This window comes from Electrona antarctica, assembly GCF_951216825.1.
Source record: "Electrona antarctica genome assembly, chromosome: 6".
In the NCBI taxonomy this organism is placed as follows: Eukaryota; Metazoa; Chordata; class Actinopteri; order Myctophiformes; family Myctophidae; genus Electrona; species Electrona antarctica.
In genome coordinates this window covers 2,310,090-2,333,600 of record NC_136811.1, presented here as the reverse complement: position 1 = coordinate 2,333,600, position 23,511 = coordinate 2,310,090, and the positions used below count along the sequence as shown (strand labels likewise).

Below are 23,511 nucleotides of genomic sequence, written 5' to 3'. Positions count from 1 at the left end.
CAGTACACTATGGAGGATTTGTGTGTGTGTGTGTGTGTGTGTGTGTGTGTGCGTGCGTGTGTGCGTGCGCGCGCAGTACACCTACTATTTACCCAGGGTGTGCGTGTGTCTAATGCCACGTTCTTCCGCTTATTATTTATTTTCACGTGTGTGTGTGGCCGCTGTCATATATTATTTATCGACAGTCAATTTATTTATTTATGACAGTTTGGGTTCAGTAATGAATGGTAATATAGATGGTCTGATATTTTACAAACTTATGATAATAAGTGTTAACTTTTATTTCACATGGAGCTTTAAGTGATTCACACAACACCGGACATTAACATACTGAGGGCTTGGAGCACCAATGGCCTAAGTGAAAATCAAAACTTTTTACAGGACAGCTTTTCATTTATTGCAATAATTAAATTCAAAACTTCATACATGTTTAACCCATTTTGGGCGGGAACCCCTTTTGGTGTTTTAAGCATTATGTTATGCTTAAACTATTGAAAAAATAGCAGATCTACAAGCTCAGCGTGGCACCGAGTGCCGCGCTATGAGCTTGTAGGTCTGCTATTTTTGAAAAATCGTGAAAATGTGCCTCAAATCTTTGAATATATTATTACAGAGTGAACATTTTAACACAAATCTTTGCTTCTGGGGACAGTGGGGAGGTCCCCGGAACAACATATTTTCAGATCGGGGGGTGGAGGCCAATTACATATAATATTTGGGGTCCTTGACATGAAATATTGAGCACCACTGATACAGAAACATAAGGTTTTTCAGAACTGTCAATTTTGAATACATTTTTTTAAATTTTGACATCGGGCCTAAATGGGTTAAGCATAACATTGATTACAAAAGTTACAATCAATGGAAAGCTCTCCTGTAAATTTATGAGACTTTCACTTAAAGGACCACTTTTCAACATCTCTTCATATAATTGGTCCTCACTAATGTTCATGATAAAACACCACCATTTTTTCCTACTCAGCCTCTCATAGGAGGGCTTTGGGCAGTTTGGACACCCTTACCAGTGACATCATCATAAGGCAGATTTGTTTTAAAACAAGATTTGTTTTAAAATATATATTTAGATCTTTTCAGGAAAAGAAAAGCCTGCCGTTTCTATTCGCTTGGATTCACCATCGATGTCACTGGTGGACGGGTTTCTGAACTGCCCACAGCCTTCCTATGAGACACAGACTGAGTAGGAAGAGAAGTTGAAAAGTGGTGAAGTGGTCCTTTAAGCCCTTTGCGCTCCAAGCCCTCGATTATAATCTGAAACCAGCTAATATCGTTGCTGTTGGGAGGAAACCTCATAACTCTATTTTTTATAGTATTACTATATGGCTACTTCTCCTCCGCGAGGGAACGCGCGACGTCGATGGAGACGACGGAGACGGATACCGCCGGCGTGAGGAAGAGCAGGTCGGACCGAGCGATAGACAAGCTGAAGACCCCCAACAGAACGATAGACGACACTGAGCTGAGCGTCGGAGGGAAGGAGAAGACCCCGAATAGAACGGGACGTGATGCCGGCGGCGGCGACGGCGGATCGGACAGAACCACGGCGGCGGGAATCCGGGGAGAACCGCGAGGCGACGAGGAGGAGGAGAGGAGACGCGAGACGAGGTCGACGAACGCGAGGTCGGCTTCCACGGGCAACGACGTAGATCCGATTCCAAGCGCGGAAGAATTAGGCGACGAAGGCGGCGACGGGGGCGGGAGGACGCAGACGTGCGGAAACCTACCCGTTGACCGGTGGTGTCAGAGGGACGTCATCGGCGCGAGCGCTCGCTCGCTGTCCTTGCCGCTATGCGACTCCAACAACAACCACAGCAACAACGACCGCGCTTCGCGATCGCGCGGTCAGAGAACGCACAGCGGCGATGACGACGACGCGACGCCAACCAACCCCGACGACTCGCCCTGCTTCTCCGACGCCGCTGTCACCGCGCACGGGGACGATGCCGCCGCGGTCTCTTCCGGCCCGCACGGTCAGAAGCGCGGCTCCGGGCCGTCCCCCCGCCAGCATCATCATATCCTCTCCTCTCCCCCCAGCTGCACCACCTCCACGTCCGCCCCCGGAAAACTCCCACATGTGGTCCCTTCTCCGCTACAAGGTTCTTATGGTTTCGAATTGTGTATATATATATTTTTCATTGCTTAGTTTTAATACTCCAAATTTCATACTCCAGTTTTAGGTGAAATGTGAACACCAAAAACTACAATATGTGGTGGTCATCACTCACACATCTCTCTGTTTTTGAGGGCTATATACAGGTTTAATGTTTGTTTTTCCTTATAGACAAACATTGACAATGGACAGAGTTTAATGTTTGTTTTGTCACTAACGCAAACGTTAAATGCCATTGACAATGAACAGAGTTTAATGTTTGTTTTGTCTGTTACTGCGCAAATTCTACAACCTCGATGTTGTAAGATGATACGAGCGCCCCTCACTTTCACACGGGTGTCATTTTTTACTCTAACCACCTCTAGTCACCTTTACTCTAGTCACCTTATCGCCGAAAACTGGAGCATGAACAGGCATGTTAGTTCTAGCTTTTTGTATTAATTGTAATTTGGGGTATTCGTCACGGTCGACATTCAAAAAGGTCTGAAAAGTACCGTATTATATAGTATAGTAAAATGAGCAAAACACTAAAAGGATACCCTCCCAAAATTATGTATTAAATAAATGGACCAAATTGTCATTTTCTCTATGATTTTAATTAGTTTTAGATCGTTTTGTAAACTGGACAATACCCTTTCCGTCGGTTATTGTTCTAGTTCTATATAGATATTTCACCAGTGGTTAGAGTGTCTGCCCTGCATGGGACTGGGAGGTCAGGGTTCGATTCCCGGCCAGGGTCGTACCAAATCGGAGCCAGTGCCTCCCAGCTTGGCACTCAGCATCAAGGGTTGGATTGGGGGGGTCAGTCCCTGCTTGACACTCAGCATCAAGGGTTGGATTGGGGGGTAAGTCCCTGCTTGACACTCAACATCAAGGGTTGGATTGGGGGGTAAGTCCCTGCTTGACACTCAACATCAAGGTTTCGATTGGGGGGTAAGTCCCTGCTTGACACTCAACATCAAGGGTTGGATAGGGGGTAAGATAGTCCCTGCGACATACTAGCATCATGTCCAGGGGGTTGTACTTGAAACAGGAGACAGGCTCCTGTCTATGGGCCTAATGGCTACAGAAACAGGAGATAGCCTCCTGCCCTATGGGCCTCATGGCTACAGAAACAGGAGATAGCCTCCTGCCCTATGGGCCTCATGGCTACAGAAACAGGAGACAGGCTCCTGCCCTATGGGCCTCATGGCTACAGAAACAGGAGACAGGCTCCTGCCCTATGGGCCTCATGGCTACAGAAACAGGAGACAGGCTCCTGCCCTATGGGCCTCATGGCTACAGAAACAGGATATAGCCTCCTGCCCTATATGGGCCTCATGGCTCGGCAAGGCTTACTTACTCATATATTTCGTCATTCCATTAGGGTCAGCTAACTGCATTGTAACCATTTTTGCTCCAGTCCTGTCCAGTGGTAGCGTGAGGAACGAGGGTGGTGCAGCAGACGACACCCTGGAGACCTGCAGGGTGAAGAAGTCCCGGGGTGCAGCGGAGGACTCCCTGGAGGCCTGGGTGACCTCCCAGGGAGCAGCGGAGGACTCCCTGGAGGCCTGGGTGACCACCTGGAACCAGCGCATCCAGGGCTGGAACGACCGCGACGACGACGACGACGGCACCGAGAAGGACCACGACTCCAACTACGACTCGGACGAGTCGTCGGCGACCATCACCAGCAGCCAGTCGGATCGCAGGAGCTTCTGTGTCAGGTGGGGTTTTACCATAGAGTATTAAAAGGATAGAGACTGAACTGGAGCGATAGCCCCCCCCCCCCCCACACTAATCGTTTCAGTGGAAGTTTCTCAGTGGCGTTTTGAAGCACCCGGAAGAACCCTCTACGTCCGCATTTTTTCGATTTGGGCCCAATATGCGGAAGTGCAAACGTGCTCAACGTTAAACCCCAGCTGCACGGGGGTTTCCTCGTCATAACTCCACAGGTCCGCCTGCAGTCCCTCCTCTTACCACTAGGGCCGAGTGCTTCAACGTTGGAGAGCCTCACTGGGGCCTTGGGTTTTACATGGGTGCATGCTTTTGGTTAGACATACCATTGGTCCGATATCTCAAACCCACACCCTAACCCTATAACCTCCCACGGGGCAGCACACCTAAACCTAACCTTAACCCTCTCCCAACCCTTAACGCACCCCTCACCAACCTTAATCCGGTCGTTTTAACGCACCCCTCACCAACCTTAATCCGGTAGTTTTAACGCACCCCTCACCAACCTTAATCCGGTCGTTTTAACGCACCCCTCACCAACCTTAATCCGGTCGTTTTAACGCACCCCTCACCAACCTTAATCCGGTCGTTTTAACGCACCCCTCACCAACCTTAATCCGGTCGTTTTAACGCACCCCTCACCAACCTTAATCCGGTCGTTTTAACGCACCCCTCACCAACCTTAATCCGGTCGTTTTAACGCACCCCTCACCAACCTTAATCCGGTCGTTTTAACGCACCCCTCACCAACCTTAATCCGGTCGTCTTTACGCACCCCTCAACCAACCTTAATCCGGTCGTCTTAATGCACCCCTCACCAACCTTAATCCGGTCGTTTTAACGCACCCCTCACCAACCTTAATCCGGTCGTTTTAACGCACCCCTCACCAACCTTAATCCGGTCGTTTTAACGCACCCCTCACCAACCTTAATCCGGTCGTTTTAAAGCACCCCTCACCAACCATAATCCGGACGTTTTAACGCACCCCTCACCAACCTTAATCCGGTCGTTTTAACGCACCCCTCAACCAACCTTAATCCGGTCGTTTTAACGCACACCTCACCAACCTTAATCCGGTCGTGTTAACGCACCCCTCAACCAACCTTAATCCGGTCGTTTTAACGCACCCCTCACCAACCTTAATCCGGTCGTTTTAACGCACCGCACCCCTCACCAACCTTAATCCGGTCGTTTTAACGCACCCCTCACCAACCTTAATCCGGTCGTTTTAACGCACCCCTCACCAACCTTAATCCGGTCGTTTTAACGCACCGCACCCCTCACCAACCTTAATCCGGTCGTTTTAACGCACCCCTCACCAACCTTAATCCGGTCGTTTTAACGCACCGCACCCCTCACCAACCTTAATCCGGTCGTTTTAACGCACCCCTCACCAACCTTAATCCGGTCGTTTTAACGCACCCCTCACCAACCTTAATCCGGTCGTTTTAACGCACCGCACCCCTCGCCAACCTTAATCCGGTCGTTTTAACGCACCCCTCACCAACCTTAATCCGGTCGTTTTAACGCACCCCTCAACCAACCTTAATCCGGTCGTTTTAACGCACCCCTCAACCAACCTTAATCCGGTCGTTTTAACGCACCCCTCAACCAACCTTAATCCGGTCGTTTTAACGCACCCCTCAACCAACCTTAATCCGGTCGTTTTAACGCACCCCTCACCAACCTTAATCCGGTCGTTTTAACGCACCCCTCACCAACCTTAATCCAGTCGGACCAATGCTATGTCTAACCAAAGTATGCCTCCCGTTTTGCATGAGCTTGAACCACCCCTATACACGTATACTTCATTGAGCCTGCATGGTCGCTAATAGCCTGGCGCATGCAGTCAACATGATTTCCGGTATACCCTCCTCCCCGGTAGAAAACCTTGTTTGCTGGTTGCAACACAACAGTGTAACACTGTGACAGTGCTTAATGTGTTGTTTACTGGCTGTTTAACAAACAAGCTCCCCATTGTAGTCAGAACTGCAGACTCACTCCCAATTTAGTATTTAGTTTGTCTGTAGACTGACTCGCCCCCCTATAGCACTCTCCCTGTATCCCTTACTGACACCTTCCACTGTCTGTCGACATGAGGACTGATTTCGATGGAGATGTTGTAGTCCTGATGATGCGGGTGGCCTGCTAGGGCGCCTGGCTATGCTAGGTATGGCTAGGTACATGTATGTTTACAGTTAATGATTCCTGCTCCTTAACAATTCCCTCTTAACGCTCCCATTCCTAAATGTTCTATTTACCAATTCCTATAGTAGGCTATAGTGCCACTATTCCACCATTTGGAACCCCCTACACTGTAGGGCGTTCCAAATGGACCCTTAAAGGGTCTGTGAGTGTGGGTCCATTTGGTTCCATTTGAACACTCTCCAGAGTTATGTTGGTCCTTGAAATTAAAACATTCGGTAGGCTATTATTATTATTATTGTTGTACAACCGAGGTGATAAGTCCACATATGCGTCAAAACGGTTCCGGTTTCAAATGTGACAGAACCGACGCTGGTTCCTCAATGTTGGGTCGGGTTCCTCCAGTTATGGATCGCAAACCCTACTGGGGGCCATTCTGGGCGGCGGGAACCCGGTGCCGCGCTACGAGCTTGTAGATCTTGTAGAATATTCTTTCAGAGTGAACGTTTTAACTCAAATCTTTGCTTCTCTCATATTTTGAGATTTTGAGGTTCAGCGGCCAATTACATATCATTTTTGAGGGTCCTTGACATGAAAATGTTTGAGAACCACTGACACGGAAACTATATGTTTCTGTGTCAGTGGTTCTCCAACATTTTCATGTTTTTCAAGAAAACTGTCAGGTTTTAGAAGGCATTCGTAGAATCATCCTCAGGTCTAAATCATGGGTTATTGGAAGTCGCTCTGGATAAGAGTGTGTGCTTTAAAAGGCCTACATTATAAACTGTGAATTGCGAATTATTGTACGTGTATAGTCTTGCAGATCTGTGCAACCTGGGCGGAGTGGAGTACGAGTCAGAGTCAGACAGGTCTGGTCCAACTCTCCAGGCACGTGCAGAGAGTGTTAGAGCAGGGGTTCTCAACCCGTGGGTCGCGACCCCTCGGGGGGTCGCCAAATTATTTTAGGGGGTCCCCAAATTATTTTCATTTTAAAAAAAAAATCACGATTTTTTTAAAAATAGCAGACCTACAAGCTCGTAGCGCGCCACTCGGTGGCGCGCTATGAGCTTGTAGATCTGCTATTTTTCAATAGCTAAATTATAACAATGCTTAAAACACCAAAAGGGGTTCCCGCCCAAAATGGTTTAAGGTTATTGTAGCAGTCAATTTATATTGGGGGTCGGGAGGGGGCGGGGCGGGGGTCCAGAGGCCGGGGTCCCCGGCCAAAAACGTTGAGAACCCCTGTGTTAGAGAGAGGCAGGGGCTGAAATCCCATAAGAGGGCACTTTTTGGCCCAAAATAGCGAAAATAGCAGATCCACAAGCTCGCTCGCTCGCTTGTAGATCAGCTATTTTCGGGGCGTCAACCCAGCACTCTTTAGCTAGTGGAGCTGCAGGTGTAACGACATTGATTTCTAAACAAATTTGTTCAGGAGAGAAAAACTATTCTCCTGAATGTCCATGCCGTTATACGGCATGGAAAGGAGAGGAGTGGCATTTTGCATTTCTTTCACCATATAGTAAATGCTGCATTCGTGGTCTGGACTGGAGTATGGGGCAGTTTTGTTACAGACGGGTAAAAGGGCAGGGGCTGAAGCACCCCTTTGATGTCTATGTGTGCACGTCCCTGCAACTCTCTGTAAATCAGTGGCGTGCACACATTTAGAGGGGAAGTGGAAAAAAGGGCACCGTGTGCAGCGCGTGGAACCGGCCGGTTGCCTTAATAGTGTGAGATGTATAGATTTTGGGGGCATAAATAATATATTAGAAGCTTTTTATCAAGAATTGATCAATGTCACCATGGTCCACATACTGTACAAAATACAATATATATATATATTCTTTCAGAGCAAACGTTTTTAACTCAAAACCTTGCTTTAGGGGGGGGGGGGGGGGGGGTTCTTCAAAAGGCCCTAGTGTCTTAGCCTGGCTAATAAGCCAGACTCAAATCACACTAATCCGCCGGCAGGCAATTCTTTTTTTTGCCAACGGCTGATTCGGTCTGGCTTATTACCTAGGCTTCTAGTGTCTACCTGTGCACGCCACTGCTGTAAATTGTACTGTGCGTGTGTAGTCTTGCAGATCTGTGCAACCTGGGCGGAGTGGAGTACGAGTCGGAGAGCGACAGCAGCAGCAGCAGCGAGGACTGGTCCAACTCTCTGCGCTCCGACATGTCCGCTCTGTCCTACGTTTCCGTCATGCCCGCCGAGGAGCTGGAGCGCCTCCTGCAGGACGTCAGGGGACTTGGGGACAGCACTCTTCAGGTATATACCACACCATATATATATATATATATATATATATGGCTAGATGGCTAGAAGGCTAGATGGCTCACCCGCGCTCTGCCCAATGGAGAGCGACGTTGCTACGTGGCGGCCATCTTACCGAGGGTCAGCATAACATTGTGTCTATGGGGCGCATGTACTTTTTAAATAACCATAACTTGCTCAATTTTCAAACGGTTTGGTTTGTTATGAACGTCAGAGACCAACCCGTTTGTAAATCCGTCAAGATTCGAGGGAGTTATGACTATTTTAGTTTGAGCTGCCATTGAACATACTGTACTGTAGCCCCGAGGCAAGACGGCCGCCGGGTGAATTACGTCAGAGACTCCGCCATCTAGCCTTTATATATGTTCTATGTACCTGACAGTATGGGGCATAGCATGGCTGAGGGAAGTAGGGGTGCTGGGGGGGTTGTAGCACCCCCTCCCCCCAGGCACAGCCCCCCCTCGAACAGGAGGGGAAGAAGAAAAAAAAGAATAAAATATGCTGTATCACAGTATTGGCACCTTATCCTGGTTAATTGCCTGTGTCAGTTCGTTCATATAACTTGCGTGTGGAGAGGGAAAGTAAAGGCCACGTTTGCGAGTGAAAATGCGCGAAAATGCGCGTGCATGATGCGCGTGCACGCGCAGTTTTGCGGCGCGCGCTACGCGCGCGCACCCCCTACTAGACGCTCAGCCCCTGCGAGTGTAAAGTACTTCCCGCGGGCCTGGGGCATAGCGTGGTTTTCTGGTTCCACTGAAAAATATGCCATTCATTTTTTGTTCCCATAAACAAAACTATTGATATCAATTATTTTAGAATCAAGCCATCCAGTAACTGCATAAAGTGCAGTATTAGTTTCAAGTAATACGGGATACGCTGTCAAAGTGCACTAGACTAATATTGGACTATACTATCAATGAATGCACTGCTTCATTGTACAAAAGTGTCATTAAAGAACTGGAAGGTGTGTAGAAGTGTCCTTGAGCAAGACACTGAACCCCTAATTGCTCCTGATGTGCAGGTTGGTGCCTTGCATGGTTTCCGCTGCCATCGGTGTGTGAATGTGCGTGTGAATGTGTGAATGTAATGCACAATCTATGTAAAGCGCTTTGGATAAAGGCGCTATATATAAATGCACCATTTACCATTTAAACTGTGCGTGTGTGTGTGTGTGTGTGTGTGTGTGTGCATGTGTGCGTGTGTGCGTGTGTGTGTGCGTGTGCGTGTGCGTGTGTGTGTGTGTGTGTGTGTGTGTGTGTGTGTGTGTGTGTGTGTGTGTGTGTGTGTGTGTGTGTGTGTGTGTGTGTGTGTGTGTGTGTGTGTGTGTGTGTGTGTGTGTGTGTGTGTAGAGTTACGAGGACGTGCAGGTGGTGGTCTTGCATAAGGACATAGGTGTGGGCCTGGGCTTCAGCATCGCAGGAGGACTGGACCAGAACAAGCCAGTCACTGTGAGTCTGCCTGTCTGTCTGTCTGTCTGTCAGCTAGCTTTTTTTGTTGTTGTAAACATATACAACATATGCTGTATTCAATTCATGCAGAAGGGTTGAAATCAGCCCTCAACGGCTTCTGCCAGAAATATGGGGAGGGGATCCCCTAACCCCTATACTCTCATGGCTGCATGGCTAGTTTTATTAGACTCTGAATCCACACCTCCCGGGTTAGAATCCTGCTTGCACCACTATTTTTGTGCCAAATGCAAACAACTTATTTTGCAGATAAAGTAAAGTTTTAGACCGCTGATGGTTAAGACTCAGTCTTCAGACATACATGGCCGGTTAAGACTGAAGTTATAGGGTTAGGGTTAAAGTTTGGGGTTAGGGTTATTAATGTCCGACATACAGTATACATACGTTCACCCGTGGCTTCGTGCGGTACGTGCCACTCAAAGTGACTACTGGGTTGGGTTGCTGGATGCAAGGGCCGAACCCCTGTCAGAAGCCATTGAGGGCTGATTTCAACGGTTTCAAGGTAACATTCATCGTGAATACAATCTACAAGCTCAACATGCCTTCGCTGCCTTCGTTGTTGCAGCACCCATTCTCTGGAATAGCCTATATATTCCTATTATTCCTATTGGAATAGCCTATAGGCTACTTATATTAAAAGTGCTCAGTCCATTGAACTATTTAAGTCACTTTTTAAGACTCATCTCTTTTCTATGGCATTTGTTCACTTCTGATTATTTTTTTTGTCATTTGAACTTTTTCATTTCTTGTTGTTATGTGGGTGCACATCCATACTTGTTTGATGTTTTTGTATGCATAACTGTTTTTAGTTTTTATTGTGCACTTTGGTCAATCTCGATTCTTGATTTGAACAAAGAACTAGATAATCAGGCCTATATTGCACTGATCAGAGCAATGTGTCAAAGAGCTATGGCCATTTGACGTGTTAAAACACGGCTGCAAGTGTTAAGAATTTATTATTTATTCGTTCCTTCTGCCTTATTCATTTCATAAACAGTCAGCAGAGGCAGCACAGCAGTTAGAACCGGCAGGTACAGATGGAAACGTAGATTAGCAGCGATATAAACGAAACAAAATGCAAAGCGATGCAAAGGTGAAGAAACCGTCAACGGAGTAGTAACCAGGGACCAGGAAGCACAGGTCTCCAAGGGCCCGCAAACTTTGGAAGGCAGTCATATCCGAATGGAATGGGACCCAGAAATAATCTCATACTGTAGATGTTGGTTACATACAGTGGTGGAAAGTAACTAAGTACTTTTACTTAAGTACTGTACTTAAGTACAATTTTGAGGTATTTGTACAATTTCCAGTACTTATACTTCTACTCCACTACATCTCAGAGCCAAAATTTGTACTTTTACTTCACTACAATTATTTGAAAACTTTAGTTACTAGTTACTTTGGCGGTTTTCATTTTGATTAGAAAACATTACCACTAACCACTTCAACCCTATACATTTCTGCCATTTGAAAATAGCCGATCTACAAGCTCACAATGCGTCGCAATTGAGAGCGTGTAGATCGGCTATTTTCAATAGATTTTGTACACATTTTGAACTTGTGAAATGGGACATTCTGCAATATGAATACTTTAACTTTTAGTACTTAGCCGATACTTTTGTACTTTTACTCAAGTACATTTTCAATTCCGTACTTTTACTTGTAACAAAGTAGTTCTAAATTGCAATATTGGTACTTTTACTTAAGTAAAACAATTAAGTACTTTTTCCACCACTGGTTACATAACCCCAGAGATAGGCTATACTCACAACTCACTCTGTACCAATTTGTGTGATTTTTAGACAAAATCTGCAGGAGTAGGGACACAATCAGGTTTAGGCCTCACTCAGACCTTTAATGCATTGCTGCATGCTTGCTGAAATGAAATTAAATGATTACTATATTTACCCAGGGTATCTGGGCTAAGCTCAAGAACTTGTTTCCAGCTAGGCCCTGCTCATAGAACACATTTCATCGTAGTGGTTCAATGCCTTGTTCAAGGGCACTTCAGCGGTGGTAATTTTAACGTGTCGGACCGCTGATTCGAACTGGCGACCTTCCGGTATCAAGACCGCTCCGCTATCCGTTCGGCCACCGCTGCTGTGAGTGTCATGGCCGCCTCAATGCATTTCCAATGGAAGTCACATGGTTTGAGGACTACATTTTGGACTACAAGCTGTTGTATGGCTTTCGGCTGTGTTTCGACTGCGCCCCTCCCCCTCATACAACACGAGTGTTGTGTCAGACGGCTACTGTTTTGACAGCGACGACACGCGTTGTCCGACATTAGTACTAACCCTAACACTGACATCTTGTAGGTCAGTAGACGGCTAATGCAGAGTCTGATTAAACGTAATGTTGCCCTTTCGATGCATTGATAGCATTCGAAACAGGCCAGTCAATCTAAGATTTGACCCAAAATAAATTGCAATAGTAATCGTTCATGTTTTTGTATGATCCTTAGGGTCATCCAAATAATATTAAAAATCACACCCGTGTGACGTGAGTGGTGCAACTCCGTGTGGGGGTCCCCGGAAGTTCCAGACCCACAGGACCACGCCCAGGGGGCCGGGCCAATTCCGGCGAGCCGCCCCACGTCCGAAACGGTTGAGAAATGACAGTTACCGTGTGGGGATCCCTCTACTGTACTGTACTGTCACTGTACTGTACTGGCACACCACATATAGTTAATATGTGCATGTGTGTGTTAGGTTGGTGGTGAAAAACAACCAGCGGCAGTGGCTCAGGGGTAGAGTGGCTGGATGGGAACCGCAAGGTTGCCAGTTCGAACCCGGGCTCCCCCAGAGTTAGTGTTGAAGTGTCCTTGAGCAAGACACTGAACCTATAATTGCTCCTGATGTGCTGGTTGGTGCCTTGCATGATTTCTGCCGGTATTGGTGTATGAATGTGTGGGTGAATGTAATGCACTATGTAAAGCGCCTTGGATAAAGGCGCTATATAAATGCACCATTTAACCATGCTGTTTTCGTGCTCAGACCCACCCAGCCACCCAGCCCAGAGAATTATATACATTTTGGATCATGGTAAATTCAGGGGTTGAAATTTGGAGTAGGCCTACCATTAAAAACCTATAAGGCAAAACAAAAATCTAATTCTAATTATGCTTTAAGAAGCATGTAATGTGTCAAACTAGAGGTTTTTCATGATTCTGAATCCATTCCAAACATTAGTTTTGCACGGAAAACACTCATTGGGGCTAAATTAGGTCATAGCCACAGCCAAACAACAGCCCAAGGAGTGTTTTTTGTGCAAAACTAATGTTTGGAATGGATTCAGAATCATGAAAACCCCCTAGTTTGACACATTACATGCTTCTTAAAGCATAATTAAAATGCAACCCCTGAATTTACCATGATCCAACATTTATATAATACTCAATTTCTAATATGTTATTTGGATGACCCTAAGGATCATGAAAAAAACCTTGAACGATTACTATTGCAATTTATTTATTTATTAGCTTAGATTGACTGGCCTAGTGGCAATGTCCGCAATGTACAGTATGAGTGAATAAAACATTAATAGTCAAAACAGTAGCATACATAATGACTACAGTAGATAGATAGATAGATAGATAGATAGATAGATAGAATACTTTATTGGCAGTTTAAGAAAATTACAGAAAATGACATCATTTTAAAAAACGCCAAATGGACTTAGACACAAAAAAGCCTTCGCTTGTTTCCATTGTGGTCCACTTTGTAACATGAAACTATACACAAACCTACTGTACAAACAAAACAACCATGGAACATATAATAAATAATCCTTATATATAAGGCTGGGAGCTATATACATAGGACAAGAGGTACAGTATCATTAAAAGGATGTTAGGACAGCCATGAATGCAGACAACCCCGAAGACCAAGAACTAAAGCAGTTTCAGTGATTACACAGACAGAAGAGTCAGTCAGTCAGTATAGAATGACACCATGCTGCCCTCTAGTGGATGAAATGGTTCAAACCTCTGTATTTAGGCGAGGCTATACAGCTCCCAGACGTGACTATCGTTTTAGCTGGGCTAACCGCTCCAACATGTGACTTTGTGTGTCTGTCATGTCTGTCTTTTAGTCCAGTGGTTTTCATATCGAGGACTACTGTATATCGTTGGATAATAATTTGTCACAATTCCATGCTGCATTGAAACGGATCATAATAACAATTCTTATACCTTCTCTAATTCTTGTAAATGAAGTAATGCAGATGTTTAACTCTATTTTAACTCTTGAGAGTGTAAAATGAAACCAAATGGACTCGTAAGGGTCCATTAATTGGTTTAATTTTACACTCAGTTAAAGATCTAATAAGGGTCCGTTTGGTTACCATGCAACTCTCCATCATTTAGCATGGGGACCACCTGGAACCCCCTCAAGGACCACTGGTTGAGAACCACTATTAGTCGGTAGTCGGCAACTGTGGTTACTGCTTCTATAACGTCATCATCATACATCATCAATCATGTATGATAAAAGGCACCGCTCACTTCCGACGATTATGATTTTTGAGGGGCGCCAGCCCCTCCTATATACAGGTTTAATGTTCGTTTTAAACCTTTATTGTGACCAGGCTTTTCTCTTCGCAGATGAGTAAGGCTGGAACCGAGGCTAGCATAGGAGAGGCTAGCTAGGCCCCTCAAAAAACAAAAAAAAACACAACTCATTTGTCCTCCTCCTCTCCAGGTGCACAAGGTGTTCCCGACGGGCGCCGCGGCACAGGAGGGCTCCGTGCAGGAGGGCGACCACGTGCTGTCAATCAACGGCACGGCGCTGTGCGGCTCCGCCCACCTGGAGGCGCTGCGGACGCTGAAGAGAGCCAAGGAGCGCAGCATGGGCGTGGTCGTGCTGAGGAGGGGGACGGGGCGGGCCGCCACCACTCCATATAAGGCGGGAGGGGGAGGAGTTCCGGCGTCCGCCTCACAGCAAACGCCGCCGTCCACAACGACAGGTGAGAGGGTTTTGCGAGTCAGTGGTGAGATTCAGTGGTGGAAAGTATCTATGTGCATTTCCTCATAACTCCGTTTTTGAGGTTTTTGATTTTTTTTCCATAATTCAATACTATTGAACACCCTTTACGTCTGTCTGTCTGTGTGTGTGTGTGTGTGCCTGCCTGCCTGCCTGCCTGCGTGCGTGCGTGCGTCTCTCAGGCCAGCGTGTGTGCGTGCGGCTGGAGAAACGCAGCAGAGACCTGGGCTTCAGTCTGGAGGGAGGGGTTGGCTCCAGCCTGGGAGACAAACCTCTGAGCATCCAGAAGATCTTCCACGGTAAGACACAGACACACACACACACACACACACACACACGCACACACGCACACACGTACACACACACACACACACACACACACACACACACACACACACACACACACGTACACTTTAATGTACTAACCTTTATTAGACTTGATTTTACATGATCGTAGTTGATTATTGTTGATTAAGCAATAATATGTCAAAATTTGAATGACCTTTTTTATTTATTTATTTTTGGTATTCAGACAGCCAGCAATGGGTACAACGCTCCCGGAAAAAAATTAGTCTCTGTGACACATCTGGGGGCCACAATCTGCATTCAAAGATTTTCCTATAGGAGCTTTGTCATTGGTCGATTTGTCTGTCTGCTTTCTGATTGGTTAGTCATTGCGACCGGCTTTTTTTCGACCAATGACTTCTAGGAACATCTTTGAATGCAGATTGCGGCCCCTAGATGACGTCATAATGACTTTTTTTCACCTGCTGAAAATAGCCCACAACGCGTCACGCTGCAACACGTTGTGAGCTTGTAGATCAGCTATTTTCAGAATGCAACTAATTGTAAAATGACTTATACTGGAACTCTTGTCCACTAGTCCCTTCCTAACATTTTAGTCTAGTTTTTATTTGTTGACAAAATTGTCAGTATATTTAGTCTTAGTTTAGTTTAGTTTAGTTTAGTTTCGCTTAGTTTTCATTTAGTTTCCATGTAGTTTTCCTCAGTGAAAAAAGCTAGTCGACGAACATTTTTCGTCTTAGTTTTAGTCGACGAAATCAACACTGCATTTGAGTACGTTGTTTTTCCACCCACCACTCGTCAGGAGGTCCGGGGGAGCAGGTGTGTCCAGGAGACCAGCTGCTGCAGATCCAAGATGTCAGCGTGGTGGGCATGAGGCGCCTCGAGGTCTGGACCCTCATCAAGACGCTGCCCCCTGGGCCCGTGGATGTAGTACTACACCGGCCGCACAAAATACCACAGACCTAAGGGACTCCTGTCTGTCTGTCTGTCTGTCTGTCTGTCTGTCTGTCTGTCTGTCTGTCTGTCTGTCTGTCTGTCTGTCTGTCTGTCTGTCTGTCTGTCTGTCTGTCTCCTCAATAAATAAATGCCATCTTATAACAATTCATAACTAATAACTATAATGCGTGGTTGTCACAAAATCCAGAGGCGTGCCTGCATGCCCTGCACTTGTCTCAGGGCACAGCAGTGCGCCTTGACACACTTCTGTTACATGGTGAGGATAATCCAATGAGCCGACATGCACAATATCACCACCCTGACTTTGTTTGACCTATAGAGTTATTGCGGTTTGACAAGAATAGAATGGTTGGCCTAATTAGTATAACTAGAGAGGTGACCCGTGGGAGCCTGGGCAGAGAACTTTTGTGGCGATTCTGGACAACCGTGGTCCCGACCGACTCGACACCGGGCACTGCACTCCCTGTGGGGGTGTGGAACGACACCGGGCACTGCACTCCCTGTGGGGGTGTGGAACGACACCGGGCACTGCACTCCCTGTGGGGGTGTGGAACGACACCGGGCACTGCACTCCCTGTGGGGGTGTGGAACGACACCGGGCAATGCACTCCCTATGGGGGTGTGGGACGACACCGGGCACTGCACTCCCTATGGGGGTGTGGAACGACACCGGGCACTGCACTCCCTGTGGGGGTGTGGAACGACACCGGGCACTGCATGCGTGTTGAATGCGTGTGTCGAATTTGAAGTAGGTGAGGCGAACGGTTCTCGAGTTACGTGGATTACAGACGTACAGACGTACACACCTCTGTGTGTATTTGGTGCATTTATTTGGTGCATTTATAGTTTGATTGGTAACAACTGTGAAGGAAGTCATTTGTCTTTGGCTGCACAGACAGAGCCTATTTGGCTAAAAACAATTTGATCTACTGAGTAATTTCTAATGAGTCGATAATGGCTATAATTATCACTACTGTAAACTGTACAAACATCTCAAGAGAGTCCAAACGTATGTATGGTTTTGAATGATTATTTGCCCGTATAGGTGCTTGTACCGTATAGCTGTTTGTATAGCTGTTTTGAAGGAGTACTTCTACCTCAAAGGTTGCTACAGTACTGTATAACAGCCTATATGTAAACATGCACTGACGAATAATGCTTTCAAAGGGGTGCTTCATGACTTTTTTAATGAATTACTCATCCCATGAAGCCTTGAATTCATGGAATCTTTGTCACATTCCTGATGCAATATTCCTGAGTACCACAGACGAAAAACAGTCTAAGTCTAAATTTCATTCTGACCCCTCCACGAAAAGGCCTCGTTGTCCTGAACCCTTATCTATCATTTATACATTATGGATCAATAGTGTGGACTGTTATTCGTCTGTGGCATTCAATAGTAGGCCAATCTTAGCCAAGAGCAATGCTAAATACTTAAAACATTCGATATAGTCAGTGGCAGTCCTCCCAGTGAGAATTGTTTTATCTTCACCAGGCGGAAGGCATGGGGAGAGATGATGTATGATGATAAGAGCGCCCCTCATTTCACATGGGTGTGGTTTTTTTAATATTACTCCTATAGGCTTTATGCATACATCACGCAAATCGGTAGACACTATCTCTATAGTCATGTGATCATTGATCAACATGGATCTGTCCGATTTTCCATATTCCATCCCGATTGGCTAAGATTGCCTCCCAAAGCTTGCAGGATTGGTCCGTTTTGAACGTGAGTTCAAGGCTGGGGTGAGTTACTAAATACAAAACAAATAAAGTGGGTGAACTGCCCCTCAAATAGGGGATAACATTGACATTCACTGGTTTCATCATTTAAAAGGTGTTAGATACGTTGCCAATAGCAATTTTAATTGTATTTGGAGTTTGTTCGTTTTTTTTTCCTTCAATAAATCCTAACTTGAACTAAAGTGAAACATGTCAATGTTGTTTAACCCATTTAGACCTGAGGACGCATCTGTGTCATATTATAGCTTTAAACCCATTTTGGGCGGGAACCCCTTTTGGTGTTTTAACTAAGCATTATGTTATACTTTAGCTATTGAAAAATAGCAGATCTACAAGCTCATAGCGCGCCACCGAGTGGCGCGCTATGAACTTGTAGGTCTGCTATTTTTGAAAAATCGTAAAAATGCGGCACAAATCTTTAAATATATATTCTTTCACAGCGAACGTTTTTTTTATTTCGACGTCAGGCCTGAATGGGTTAACTACTTTAGAGTAAACTACACCAGTGGTTCCCTAACTTTGCGAGCTTTGTGTACATCTGCTATTTTCACTAATTGAATAAGAGTTGCAATTGCCCCCTGAGCATATTTATTGTAAACTGTGGCCGTGACATTTCATTAAGTACAGATTTGATGTCAGTCGTGTGTACATTTAAACAGTTTAAACATCAAGGCACATGATATGATCTGTGACATTCACAAAACCCATGACGTCACAGCCCAGAGGCCAAATAACGGCCTCGGGAATAAATAACGTTGCACGGTAGTGGACTCGATCACTACTCATAAAATCATAAAAGCTCAATTCTCAATTTAAAAAAGAAAAAAATACTTTGTTCATTCACGTCACTCATTCATGTTTGCCTGTTTGGCCGAGTTTCATATTGTGACTCATTCAGGTTACCTGTGAAAGTGAGAAACAAATAACGCACTCTCAAAGGAAAAGTTACGATTAAACTGTAGTTCCCTTGGTATGGCGGGTGTGGTCTGCTGCAAGAACCAGGAAGCTGTCAGAGTGATTGACAGCTGGATGGTGTGTGGTTGGAAGGACCGTCCTGGGACCTGTGTTTGGTGACGTGGGAGCCATCAAGAACCTGCAGCCCCCGTTGCTGGCCCTAAGCACACAACATTTGTAAAAATGTCAATCTGTCTATATAAGCTGTATATTATACATCATAGCAGTGAGCGTGGTTTTCTGGTTTCACTGAAAAATCTTTTCCCACGAAAATATTTATATCAAATATCCTAGAATCTGATGATGAAGGCTGGATAGCCAAAATGTTTGTCTTTACAATTCACAATGCAAGAATAAAAACTAAAGCAGTTCTTGGTGTGCGCGACCCTGCATCAGCGGTATTGCGATTGCATGGGTAACGCAGAGCGCGGTGGTCACAAAGAAACATCCTAGAATCAAGACCATAAAACCTTTGATTCTGTGAAAGAAATGAGAATGAAAAGGGTATTTATTAAATGTGGTACTGTATGTCATATACTGTAGTACTGTATGTCATATACTGTAGTATGTATGTCATATACTGTAATTAAATATTAAATTATTATTATTTTCACAGAATCAAAGGTTTAATTAGGTCATGATTCACCAGGATCCTGGATGGCTTGATTCTATAGGCTTAAAATAATTGATGTAAATATTTTTGTAAATCTCTCTGGGGGGGAAATGAATGGCCGATTCTTCTGTGGAGCCACAAAACCACAGCCACTGCTATGCCCTACAGACAGACAGACAGACAGACAGACATCCTCGACGACCTTTAGGCGTATGCAAAGGCTCAATTTATGTTATTTAAATAGCATTTTATGTAGACATAGCACTCCATAGCGTATAGTATACTCATGGTTTAATGAATTCCTGATGATTCTTGATGACAATTTGTTATGCATTACCATGTGTTGTTCTTGCTTACTGTAAATCGCTCTGGATTAAGAGTGTCTGCTAAATGCTTAAATTGTATAGATAGATAGATAGATAGATAGATAGATGAAATGAGACTATAAATTAAAGTCATATTGTTTTGTTACCAGAGCAGACCAGCACCAGTCTGTCCCAGGCATTGCCAGACTTAATTGTTCCACACTCCTTCAGTGAAGATTCAGATCCAGCACATGAAGCTCCAATCTCCCAGACGGGCCGACGTGTGGACCCAGAACTCCATTCCGTGGTGACAGCAGAGCCACAGTCCAGCTGTCGACACACTACAGAGGATGAGTCCTGGCTCCAGTCATGAGGATGCGCTGGTCTCCACTCTCCCTGCTGTATCACTTCCAGTCTCCCAGAACAGCGACCGGTTCCTCCCACCAACCTGACATCACCGGGTTCTTCAGTTTACAGACACAATGGAGACACAATCAGTCAAATCAATCAATCAATAAATAAAGTAAATTATAAAAATCACACCCGTGTGAAGTGAGGGGCGCTCTTATCATTATACATCATCACACATCATGTCGTGAATAACTGCATTTATGTGATTGGTTGGTTAAATTTACATCATATTTGGCGGACATTTGACCTAATTTCTCCTTTCATTGTCAATGGCAAATATGAGATGTGTGCGGGGACAAAAGCTGTATATATAGGAGGGGCTACCACACTGAGTGGCAAAGAATGACTTTCTGGGGGCACGGTGGCACGGGGCACGGTGGCACAGTTGGTAGTACTGTCGCCTCACAGCTAGAAGGTCCTGGGTTTGATTCCCGCTCGGGGCGCTGTGGGTGCTGGCGGCGTGTTTCCTCCTCCGCGTCATCAGTGCCCATACCCGAGGCGGGGTTGGCGAAAGGGCCTTTCTGTGTGGAGTTTGCATGTTCTCCCCGTGTCCCCTAGGGTAGGTACCTCACAGAAAACATGCAGTAATCCTGATCTCTAAACTGCCTCCCCCTGGCCAGCCGGGGCGCCTGATGGAGGGGAAAGGAACTGGTTGGAATAACGTGTTCCTTCCACGCGCTACGTCCAACCAGGGAAACTCCCCCCTGTCAGGTCTGAAGGAGCAACTTGGACACTCAGGCATGAAGGAAGCACGAGTTCAAGTCCGTTGCTCTCCCCATGTCCCCCATATATGGGGACTAGGTTGGCGGAGGGTGTGTAGAGCCCAGGATCACATTAGATAATTGACACAGGGGTGAAAAATGGGTTACAAAATCGTGGGATAAAAATTATAATTTTCCAAAAAAAAAAATACATTCTGGCCTTGACAGCCCATACATCCAAACAGAAATGTGATTGCATTAAAAGACGTTAAACATTGTTAAACTAAACTCACTTTGCCTGTCGCTTTGCCACTCACTTTATGCATGCACATACCCTCTATACTAAAGAACAATATTTTCGTGATTTTTTCTCTCCAAATTGGCTGAATTGGGTTGTGCAATGTAACGTGGTTATAAAATTGTGACATTATACAACAGAATTATCAAACATATCACACATCAGTCTACATTTTCCGAAAGGAAATACAGTACATGTACAGTGCATGGATGGATGGATGGATGGATGGCTGCATGGAACAATATTCTATATAGCTGCTGTTATATTTGAAGTCATTGCCTGTTACATTACCTGAACAGTTCACCGCCAGTCGGTCCCAGGAACTACGAGACGCAATCCTTCCACACTCCATCAGTGAGGACTCCGATCCAACACAGGAAGAGCTGATCGATCCACCATGCAGGTTGACGTGCGGAGGCAGAGATCCATGTGGTCGAAACGGCCGGGCCACAGTGCAGCTGTCCACACACCACAGACGATGACTTGGGGTTCCAGTTAGACCGGCCGTCCAATTGTCTCCACTCCTTCTGGTGTTTCATCTCCAGTAGACCAGCACAGTGACTGGCTCCTCCCTCCAGCCTGACATAATCAGGCTCTGCACAGAAGACACAATAGAACAGTGGTTCCCAAACTTTTCCATGTCAAGGACCCCAAATTGACACTAATTAGCCCGTTGACCCCCATTTGAAGAGATATGCCAAGGACGGCCATAAGAGAAGATTTTTACGGCTCTAGCAGTGATTCTCAACCCGTTTAATTTCAAGGTCCCCCAGTTTGACATGCATTGGTCTACGTACCCCCCATTTAATGACATTTCTATTAAAGTTCTCAACGGGCCCAAAAATTGAGGCCCAGCCCGACCCTACCCTAACTGGGTCGGCCCGAGGCTCGGCCCGACCCTAAAAATAACCATAATGTTGGGCCCGAAACCCGAAAAAGCCCGACTGTGGAAAAAAAGAAGATAGCCACTAGGTGGGGCCACCGCGCTTCATTCGGCTTCCTTTTGACTCGGCAATGTTTTCTGATGCTGCCAATAAAGCCCTGAATTTATTTTAATTGAGAACAGAACGGACTAATAGTATTAGTCGCTGAAAATGGCAACTTCACATTGTAAATTGTTATTAGGCGGCAGGCCTACTTTATAGTTGCCACGGTCGTCGCTCACAGACTCGCACAGTAGGCTACAGAAATCAGAAATACAAAACGTGCATTATGAAATGAAGTTGTTAAATCTTGCATCTCTCTGACTCTCTCCGCCTCCCCCGGCCCCCCGCCCCGACGTGAGACAGTCACTCACAGTCAGATAGTGTAAAATTTGAAGCGCATATATATGCGCTTCAGTGTAATTTGAAGCGCAATGCGCTTCAAATTACACTATCTGACTGTGTGACTGTCTCACGTCGGGGCGGGGGGCCGGAGAGAGCTAGCCTGGCTAATAAGCCAGACTAATATCACACAACACTGTCGCGGTATATCAGTCTGGGCTGGCTCCACTTGGATTTCATTTCCCGGGGAACATTTTCTCTTCGACGCAATTGGTCAGAGCTACTGTCAGTCAAAGGTCTCAAGCATTGAACGTCACTGTACCAAAGCCCGCCTATATTGCATACCGTGTCCCGATTGGTCCGACCTGTTCTCTGCTGTAGGAAAGAGGCGTGCTACTGAGCCTCGCCAGACCGTAATCCGCTGGTAGGCAACCAGAGAGAGCTGCAAGTCTTGCAAGATTTAACAACTTCATTTCATAACGCATCATATTATGATGCGTTTTCTCGCTGCTCTCGCATCGCATTACCTTATGATGACGACAGGAACTCTTCTGCAGCAGTTGGCAGACACTTTGTTTCTAATTCTATACACTCATCAATCATTTTGGGACAAATAAAAGCTTTGAATCTGTTTGTTCTTCCTTCCTATTTCATGATTGACCATAAGCTATTTATAATATTCATAAAATGTAACACAGCAAAAGCAAACAATACTTCAACTCAACACTTTATTGACACGATTAAAAATAGGCCACCCAGCAGTGCACTTCAATAATAATAATAATAAACGTAACATAACAAACTAAATATAAAATACTAAACACACACACACAGTATACACACAGGTCCACAGACTCCACACACACAAATATATAGGGCTAAACTTTAACAAAATAACAGAAACCGCGTTTCTTGTTGTGCAGTCAGTCAGTGCTTTAAAAACAGCAGCAATAAAGGTGCAAAAAATAAATAACAGAAACCGCGTTTCTTGTTGTGCAGTGTTTTAAAAACAGCAGCAATAAAGTGAATTAAGATTAAGATAACACTAATAAGAAGCAAATTAAGCAATAGAGACCGAGTTCTGATTGCAAATAACTTTAACACATCTAAAAAATAAACACTTCTATTTTGCAAATAACTTTAACACATCTAAAAAATAAACACTTCTATATTGCAAATAACTTTAACACACAATAAACACTTCTATTTTAATATATTTACATAAACAAAAACACAAAGGTGCAAACACAA

At 45.4% G+C, this 23,511-nt stretch overlaps 1 protein-coding gene across 1 annotated transcript; it reads left to right on the top strand.

Moving 5' to 3' along the window:
- Positions 1–1,375: 1,375 nt before the first annotated feature.
- On the top strand, positions 1,376–16,102 carry LOC306924405 (uncharacterized protein; the record flags this gene model as incomplete). Its single annotated transcript, XM_079502900.1, has 7 exons — positions 1,376–2,114; positions 3,531–3,834; positions 8,064–8,253; positions 9,609–9,707; positions 14,426–14,690; positions 14,890–15,006; positions 15,816–16,102. 7 exons carry the CDS (start codon positions 1,376–1,378, stop codon positions 15,977–15,979), a joined length of 1,878 nt encoding a protein of 625 aa, XP_079359026.1. The 3' UTR covers positions 15,980–16,102.
- Positions 16,103–23,511: the final 7,409 nt, after the last annotated feature.